This window comes from Theropithecus gelada, chromosome 1, assembly GCF_003255815.1.
Source record: "Theropithecus gelada isolate Dixy chromosome 1, Tgel_1.0, whole genome shotgun sequence".
Classification (NCBI taxonomy): domain Eukaryota; kingdom Metazoa; phylum Chordata; class Mammalia; order Primates; family Cercopithecidae; genus Theropithecus; species Theropithecus gelada.
This window is the reverse complement of record NC_037668.1, coordinates 89,893,350-89,903,192: the sequence shown is the minus strand read 5'-3', so window position 1 is coordinate 89,903,192 and position 9,843 is coordinate 89,893,350. Positions and strand designations below refer to the sequence as shown.

General features: G+C 43.4%; 1 protein-coding gene across 3 annotated transcripts in view; it reads right to left on the bottom strand.

Moving 5' to 3' along the window:
• Positions 1–9,843, bottom strand: part of PATJ (PATJ, crumbs cell polarity complex component) — a 419,471-nt gene that overhangs the window by 45,685 nt on the left and 363,943 nt on the right. For 2 of the 3 annotated variants that reach the window (XM_025398758.1, XM_025398765.1), the window contains exons 35-37: positions 4,911–5,104; positions 2,143–2,290; positions 1,605–1,691 (exon numbers count right to left, since the gene is read on the bottom strand). In XM_025398758.1, the coding sequence (XP_025254543.1) occupies positions 1,605–1,691; positions 2,143–2,290; positions 4,911–5,104 (429 nt within the window). Of the gene's footprint in view, positions 1–1,604; positions 1,692–2,142; positions 2,291–4,778; positions 5,105–9,843 lie in introns of those variants that run through there. The other variant, XM_025398774.1, reaches the window with a different exon arrangement.

Here is a 9,843-nt window from a genome sequence, read left to right as displayed (position 1 = left end):
TTTTGAGACGGAGTCTTGCTCTGTTGCCCAGGCTGGAGTGCAGTGGCGCAATCTCGGCTCACTGCAAGCTCCGCCTCCCGGGTTCACGCCATTCTCCTGCCTCAGCCTCCTGAGTAGCTGGGACTACAGGTGCCCGCCGCTGCGCCCGGCTAATTTTTTCTATTTTTAGTAGAGACGGGGTTTCACCATGGTCTCGATCTCCTGACCTTGTGATCCACCCGCCTCGGCCTCCCAAAGTGCTGGGATTACAGGCGTGAGCCACCGCGTCCGGCCAAACTTTTCTTAAATCACACAAACTCCTGTTACCTCTTTGTGCCTTTGTGTATGCTATTTTCCCTGTCTGAGATGCCTTTTCCTTCTTTTCACCAAACTCCATCTGGACTGAGATTCAGTGGAAGCTCCTCTGGATAGCTTCATTCTCATTCTTCTGTATACAATAAGGCTTTAATGAAATCATTCAACAAAGATGAGTCTTCCATTAAGGAAGAATCCTGGCTAGACAACTGTTTTGTTTGTTGATAGAAGTCTGGTCAATATCATCACTAACTATTAACTCATGCAATCCTACAGCAGCACCATGTCTTAGATATTTGCTGCCCATTATGTAAGCCAGAAATGAAAAAAAAAGTGTTTCAAACTTAATATGGTGTTGACTGGGTTTGACTGCTTTGAAGATTCCCTAAGATAAGCCAGCTAGTCTGTAAGCCTATCTGAACAAGGGTATTTTCCTCACTCATTTTTTAACACCAGTGAGGAACAGGAGGCGGCTAACAGCTTTCCAGAAGTACCTGTGGGCTAACTGTAAGATCAGAGCATCTTCTGAACAAAGGCCTTGGAGAGGCTTCAGAAATAAGGCAACCAGGCAGGGGACCAAAAGTCATGCTTTTAACCTCAAAACTAAGGCGGCCTATCCATAACCCAGAGAGGAGACTAAGGGGTTGCATATCAGTTTCTATAGTCTCATTATGTACCACATGGGGCTAACCATACAGTCTACCATCTTGATTTTGTCAGCCATTACAATGAAAAAAGTATAGTTAAATATACTTTGCTAAAAAAAAAAAAATGGCACTTACATCAGCCTTGCAAATAAATATAAGATGTTTGCTAACCCACAAAATATCACCCACTAAGGCCTCCCTCCCACAGGAAAAACCCCCACACTTGGTTCTCCTAGGAATATGCCATTAATTGCCCTCAGCATGTGTGAGTGGCTAGTCACAAGTTAACTTTACAGCAATATTTAATTGAATGAATAGAACAATGTTGTGCTAATGAGGGTCAAATTGCCACCAGATGTTGCCTTTTTTTTTTTAAATAAACACAGCTGTGTACATGCGTGCACAGGCGACAAAAAACTAATAGTGAGAGAGAAAAGTGGTTCTAAGAACACATTTGCAAGCAATAGAGAGAAAAATCGAGGGATTAATGAATTTCCATCCCGCCTTTCATTTTTATTTCAAACACATGAAAATTCACTAAACTTGGTGCTGTGAATATGCTGTACATTAGATATTATTTCCAAACAATCATTTATTAAATGGGGAGTTTTCTCCCAATGGGGGCAGAAAAGTGAGTCAGTCTGATGAGAAGCCATCGACAACCTGACTGTTCTGTGATGTCTTTCTTACGGAGGTCCAGGAACCAGCTCGGAGTCTTCCAATCTCTAGCTGCACAAGCCCCTGTGCACACTTGGAAAGGCAAGAAAAGAACAGAAATGAAAAGTAGTAGCATTTACATTCTGAAATATCTTAACAGAGCCTCTCCCTGCAGCCATGAATTATAAAAGGGTAATGAAAGCAATAGGCATAGCCCTAGAGAGAGGAGGATGAATTCTGTGGCTCCTGGAGGGCCCATCTCATCAAACGCATTTAGAGAACAGTCACGGATACTCAGAATGTTCACAAGTATGAAGAACTTGCTTGTGAAATCCCAAAGCAGGTTCCCTTTCATTCTGTTAGTCAACATAACAGAACTTTCTTTTAAAGCTATTCCTGCTCATTTAAAATAATCAGAGATTAAATTTCCAGTAAAAACTAGAGTTAGCATAAAGTCCAACCCATTTTATAATCAAGCTAGACTGAACAGTTCCCACTGGACTTCAGTTGTGCCAGGTGAGTAAAAAGCAGCCTAGCAACTCACCTTTAGGATGGTGGCCACTGTCTCCTGTGAGGCATTTCTCATGTCCTCCCCATTCACAGATAAGATCTGATCTCCCTGAATCAATCTCCCATCCAGGTCTGCGGCTCCGCCTTTCACGATGTCAGAAATAAACACTCCGCTTCCATTTCTGTTAATACCATACAGCAGTGCAGTATTGGCACAACCTAATATTTCCATCCATAATACGTGTGTATGTGACACGATACACACACATATACTCCTTTCTTCTTCCAGTTTTCTTTTCTTTTTTTTTTTTTTGAGACGGAGTCTCGCTCTGTCGCCCAGGCTGGAGTGCAGTGGCTGGATCTCAGCTCACTGCAAGCTCCGCCTCCCGGGTTCACACCATTCTCCTGCCTCAGCCTCCCGAGTAGCTGGGACTACAGGTGCCTGCCACCTCGCCCGGCTAATTTTTTGTATTTTTTAGTAGAGACGGGGTTTCACCGTGTTAGCCAGGATGGTCTCGATCTCCTGACCTCGTGATCCGCCCGTCTCGGCCTCCCAAAGTGCTGGGATTACAGGCTTGAGCCACCACGCCCGGCCTAGTTTTATTTTCTTTTTGTTTCTTTCATACCTTGGCAATTCGTCTTTATCAGCACATGGAGCTTCCTCATTTTTTAAATGGCTACATACTATTCTATGATGTTTCATAATTTCACTTACCAGTAGCTTACTGATGGACATACAGGTTATTTCCATTCTTTAACTATTGCAAACAACAAGCAATGAATATCTGTAAGTATATCTTTAAGATAAAGTCGTAGTGATGGAATTGTTAGTCAAAGAAAATTGTGACTTTTGAGAACGATACATCCTTTACCATGCAAGTTTTTGTGCTAAGGAATGTAAATGCTCCTTACAAACTCAACCTGAAATACTGATGTTCACTAAAAGCAAAAAACATTACTCTAAATGAAACTGCACCAGGTATACATATGCGTCAAAACAAGAAAGCAAACTTCAGCACTGGCTCTGTCAGTTGCTCTGCATCCACATGTGCACTGATTTTTGTTTAGAAATGTAAGAGACTCAGCTTTTTTGGTTCGGTAATACGTTTTCAGAGTGATGGTTTTATGGTGCTGAAGTAAAAAAAAAAAAAAATGAGATTATGACAGCACAATACTTGGCCCAAAATCAGTACTCAAAAATTGTAGCTAATATTTTTATTTTAATAACAGCTTGGACTGTTGAACAAAAGCAGTAGGCTAGTCACCAGAGGTCTGTGAGGGCATATAACGTAACATGCATAAAACCAACTTAATTTCTTCCTTAACAACATGGTCGATACACTTTAAGGCCATATTAGGATATTACCTGGAAATCCTATAGTCCTGTTGGGATAAACACATACTAGATACCTAAAAGCCAGTAAACCATGGAAGCCAGGCTTTGTTTCAAGCTATTACTTACCTTTCCAATTCACTGCAAGAGAAACTTAGTAATATCATCCTGGAACAAGCTACTGTTAAGCAGTATAGACTTCATTTTTCTTTATTTAAAAAATTGTTTTAGAGACAAGTCTTGCTGTGTTGCCAGACTGATCTTGAATTCCTCACCTCAAGTGATCCTCCCACCTCAGCCTCCCAAAGTGTTGGGATTACAGACGTGAGCCACTATGCCTGGCCTAGGCAACATGCATTTCTTTTTATTTATTATTTATTTATTTGTTTACTTTTGAGATGGAGTTTAGCTCTTGTTGCCCAGGCTGGAATGCAATGGCATGATCTCGGCTCACTGCAAACTCTGCCTCCTGGGTTCAAGCAATTCTCCTGCCTCAGCCTCCTGAGTAGCTAGGATTACAGGCACCTGCCACCACGCCTGGCTAATTTTTTTGTATTTTTTAGTAGAGATGGGGTTTCACCATATTGGTGAGGCTGGTCTTGAACTCCTGACCTCAAGTGATCCAACCACCTCGGCCTCCCAAAGTGCAGAGGCTAGAGGCATGAGCCACGGCATCCGGCAGCAACATATATTTCAAAAGAGTAGCCTGGCCTCTAGGATGTACCTACCTACATTTTTGGTGCAAACTATTACTTTGGGGACATCTTTCTTTCTTTTTTCCTTTTCTTTTCTTTTCTTTTTTTTTAATCTACAGATGGGGTCTTGTTATGTTTCCTGAGAGGCTCAAGTGCAGTGGCTATTCACAGCCATGATCATAGCACACTATGGCCTCAAACTCCTGGCCTCAAGTGATCTTCCCACATAGCTGGGACAACAGGTACATGCCACTGTGCCCGGCAGGACATTTTTCTTAATAGAAAACTACTATCATGAAGAATTATGTTTATCTCTTAACTATGTCTACTCAACTAGTTTCAACATAGTATGAAATTAACAGTATGACACAAAGCAACGTTCCATGTTAATTTCCATGCTGAAGCAATGCTCTTGACCCAACACTGGATAAATCTCATTCTTGATACTAGGTATTTCTTGGGTATGGCTGCTTTAATTAACCTCTGCAAAACTCAGATCTTAGTAATTCCAAGTGAAAGAACCTTGCTAGCTGTTCTTACTCTGTACAGAAATATGACAGTCTGGGTTGATTGGGCTTGGAATTCTATATTGATATGACAATTTTTTTGGTAAGACCTTGCTCAGAAATATGACCCATGTTGTCAAATGTTCATAAATATCTCAGTTTTAGAAATCCCATCACTACTGTACATTAGGCTTTCTCTTTCAGCGTTCACAGGCATCAGAGCTCTGGATGAAAAAGGCAGATCCCGACTCGCACAGCATGTCTTTACCGTTTCCCAACAATGCTCAGGCCCAGGCCCCGGCCAGCTTTCTTCTGCAGATCCACAGGGAAAATCTCCAAGTTCTCCTCATCCCGGTAGTGTGCCTCATCTCTGTACACCACCAGCCGCACCTTCTGGGGGGTCTGCCTCAGGGCTGTGATGGCTTCTTCGTGGCTGGAGTTCCTCAGGTCAACCCCATTAACCTGGAACAATGGGCATCCTGAGCTGGGCTGCTGATGGCGAGGCCTCTGCCTGCTCTGTCTGCTGAATCTTCTTGATCTAACCAGTAAAGAATCTCTAGAAATTTCCAGCCAATCTCAAAGCAAACAGGTAGTGACCATGAGCAGTACGAGCTGCTTTGAATATAAAGGAGGTGGCCCTTAAAATATCCTACCCAACATGTGCACAGAGGGTGGATACACAATAATGCAGTTTTACATAGCTACAAACTTTACTGTGGAACCAGTGAAAGAGACAGGAGAGTGTGCATGCAGGGAATTAACTAGCTCACTTAATTGAGATCAAAGGGAAATAAATATTAGTGTTTAGTCAGCATTTTTATATTCAGTTTGCTGATTGGATTTGACATCTTCACTCTCATTTATTTACTTATTTTTTTAGATAGGGTCTTGCTCTGTTGCCCAGGCTGGAGTGCAGTGGCATGAACACTGCCTTACTGCAGCCCTGACTTCCCAGACTCAAGCAGTCCTTCAACCTCAGCCTCCTGAGTATCTGGGACTGCACGTGTGTGCCACCATGTCTAGATAATTTTTTAAATTCTGGAGAGATGAGGTCTTGCCATATTGCCCAGGCTGGCCTCAAACTCCTGGACTCAGGTGATCCTCCTGCCTCGGCCTTTCAAAGTGCTGGGATTACAGGCATGAGCCACCATGCCTGGCTGACATCTTCACTCTTATTTGCTCACATCACAACAACTTCATAACAGGCCCATAAGGAGATGAGGGAACAGTATTTCTAACAGCATCCAAGACCCCTTGAAGTCTTCTCATTGGAATCTAGTTCTCAGTGAGCACAGACAGGACCATGCGTTAGAAAGCAGTGTACCGGCTGGGCGCGGTGGCTCACGTCTGTACTCCCAGCACTTTGGGAGGCCGAGGCGGGTGGATCATGAGGTCAGGAGATCGAGACCATCCTGGCTAACACGGTGAAACTCCATCTCTACTAAAAACACAAAAAAATTAGCCAGGCGTGGTGGCGGGTGCCTGTAATCTCAGCTACTCGGGAGGCTGAGGCAGGAGAATGGCGTGAACCTGGGAGGCAGAACTTGCAGTGAGCCGAGATATCATGCCACTGCACTCCAGCCTGGGTGACAGAGCAAGACTCCGTCTCAAAACAAAAAAAAAACAAAAAAAAAAAAAAAAAAGAAAAGGAAAAAAAAAAGAAAGCGGTGTACCAAAAAGAGCACTGAGTAAAGCCAAGTCATGTAACCTCTCTGAGCCTCTGTTTCCTTTTCTGTTAAATAGACATTATAGCCAAATTATTTATTCTTTAACTTAAATACTTCTGCAGTGCTTGTGTGCTACTCCTTTATGAATATTTACTCATTTAATCCTTATACTAACTCTCTGAGATAGATATTGTTACTATCACCATTCATAGAGGAGGAAACTGAGGCACACAGAGGTTTAAGGACTTGACCCAGGTTACACAGCTAGCAGGGGGAGGAGCCAAGACAGTCCTTCCACCCTCAGTTCCTATTCCATGCTGCCTCATCATTAACTCTTAGAATGGGTTACCGGAGATCCCCTGTCACAAAGAAAGTCAAATACTGACATTGGTTAGTAAATTTCATATGAGGGAGACATTGAGGAGCAGAGTAACCTTGGACTCAAAAGAAAGAAGTCAGGGGTTGTGATTCCCTCAAGGTTTCAGCTAGGAGAAGAGTTAAACGAGGGGAAGGATTAGTCCAGCCCACCAGGCAGATGGTAGAATGCTTGTGTTCCCCCAAGATGTCAGTTCCATTCCTTATTCTGGTCCAGGCCTGTGTGCTACTGGAAGGTCAAGCCAGCCTCTGAACCTTTGTTCCTTTATCTGTACAATGAAGCAATGGTTTAAGGCTTTTTCTTTTATTCTTTTGAGATGGGGTGTTACTCTGTCACCCAGGCCGGAGTACAGTGGCGCGATCCTGGCTCACTGCAGCCTCTGCCTTCCAGGTTCAAGCGATTCTCTTGCCTCAGTCTCCCGAGTAGCTGGGATTACAGGTGTCTGCCACCACGCCTGGCTAACTTTTATATTTTTAGTAGAGACAGGGTTTCACCATATTGGCCAGGCTGGTCTTGAACTCTTGACCTCAGGTGATCTGCCAGCCTCGGCCTCCCAAAGTGCTGGGATTACAGGTGTGAGCCACCGCACCCAGCCCCTAAGGGTTTTTTAATTCTGACATTCTAAAGACTAAGGACCAGTGGCATAAAGAATGGTTACGGGGAAAGGAGAAAGGAAGAATGAACCCTTCTTGGAGAAGGTGACTTTTGAATTGTCATTTGAAGCTGATTCTGTGAGCCAAGAAAATGTTTAAATGCCTAATTTCCAAGCTGCTGTTTATTTTCTTTCTTTTTTTTTTTTTGAGACGGAGTCTCGCTCTGTTGCCCAGGCTTGAGTGCAGTGGCCAGATCTCAGCTCACTGCAAGCTCCGCCAACACCATTCTCCTGCCTCAGCCTCCCGAGTGGCTGGGACTACAGACGCCCGCCACCTCGCCCGGCTAGTTTTTTTTGTATTTTTTAGTAGAGACGGGGTTTCACCGAGTTAGCCAGGATGGTCTCGATCTCCTGACCTCATGATCTGCCCGTCTCAGTCTCCCAAAGTGCTGGGATTACAGGCTTGAGCCACTGCCCCCAGCCTGCTGTTTATTTTCTAGTATATCTTGGTGGCTTGTGTGTTCACGTATATGAGCTACATCCAGAATAACAGTGGTAAAGAACATGGGTTTTGGGCCAGGCACGGTGGCTCACGCCTGTAATCCCAGCACTTTGGGAGAGAGAGGCGAGTGGATCACGAGGTCAGGAGTTCAAGACCAGCCTGGCCAACATAGTGAAACCCCATCTCTACTAAAAAAACAAAAAATTAGCCAGGCGTGGTGGCAGGCACCTGTAATTCCAGCTACTTGGGAGGTTGAGGCAGGAGAATTGTTTGAACCTGGGAGGCGGAGGTTGCAGTGAGCATAGATTGTGCCGTTACACTCCAGCCTGGGCAACGGAGCAAAATTCTGTCTCAAGAAAAAAAAAAGAACATGGGTTTTGGATATGGATGCACTTCGGTTTGAGTGCTGATTCCAATTTCCTGGCTATATGAAATCCTGTGTAAATTACTTAAACCAAACTTTTGCCGTGTCATCTACGAATTGGAGATAATAATATTTACTTAGTGTTGTGAAGATTAATTGAAATAAACCCTGTAAATCATCTGGCACAGGGCTTGGCACACAGTTTTGTCCAGTGTAAGTTAGAAGTTGGTATTTTACAAGGAATTGAAGTAACTTCAGTGAAGGCTGTTTTTCCTCTCAGCATGATCATTCACTGTTACTTTAGGCCAATGAACACATTTTCATTGTCTGTGAATGAAACACAAAGAGGAAAAGTGTATATCCAGGAAATGTGGTCTGAGTTGATTATTTTCCTGTATTCCAATAGATGGCACACAAGACCACTTCTGTCACTCAATAAAAAAAGAACCAGTTACCTCCCTGGATTGAAGGTGAACTTTCTAAGCCTCTAAATACCGTTTGAAAGGCCCTAACAAATATACTTTTAATGAAAAGCATTGTCATTAAGCTCTAATATTACAAAGCAATTTCTATTAAATTCCAGCAAGATGGTATCTGCTCGGATGGAAGTGATCTAAGTTCCTGGTTTCCATTTGCTCCTCTGCAAATCAGGAGATACCACTAAATCTGCAGATAATCATGACAGAAATATCACGGCGTGGCTAGAACATCGTGGGGAGATGTATTATGTAAGTGCTTTACAGAAGCACAGTATGCATTATTTAGAACATTGGCTGTAGAGGAGGAGGGGTGGAAACAGCAGGGCTTCCTATTTGAGAAGAAAGGCTCCAGGAAAGTTGTCAAAGGGAGAATGCCATATCCCTTGGGTAGAATGGGCATGTGGGGAAGTAGGTGAACCCAGTTCTTGAGAAGGAAAGAAAACAAAGCTAGTGCAGCAGTTCCTCCGTATTTTATTGCATAGGGAAAAACAGGCATTAACTCTCTACTCTCTTCTGCTCCCACTTGCAGAGCAGGGAGGGTACGAGAAGGAACTCGCCTAAAAGGAGAACCAGAAAGGAGACATAGCTGATGCTCATCCTATTAATAGAATCATAAATCTTGCCATGCCAAAACATTATTCGACTCTATCTTTGGAAGCAAAACCTGGCATGTCCTAACCTTACCATGAGGATAGTATTAAAACCATGAAAGGCCAATTTGCGGAACACGGAGGACTCTCACGAATGGAAAGGGCATTGTTTGGAAAAGCGCTGATGTAGTGTTACCCTGTTTCATGGTCTCAAAATATCCCACGAAAACAGACCTGTCTTCTCAAGGCCTCCTGTGGGTCACAGGCTGCTGCTGCCTCATCATGCATTTGTACTCATCAGCCACAACCAGAACCAGTCCAATGTGAAGTAGAAGCTGTTTAGAAAGGAAGCATGTTCCCTGACCAAATTGAGAGCTATATTTCTTAGCTAAACACGTGTTAGACTCTCATGAACTAGACCTTGTTTGAGGAAAAAGAGGAGCCTGCATGGGCCATCTTTAATGAGAAGTATAGGCCATCCATTCAGAATAGATAATATAATGCTCCCAGTTGCCAAGAAACTGTGAACTTGATTTTTGAAAAATTCTCCCACTTAAAACAAATTTGCTTTATTCATGTTAACCTTTACGGGGTGTTTGCTTGTACTTGAGTATACTTTATAGAAGAGAGC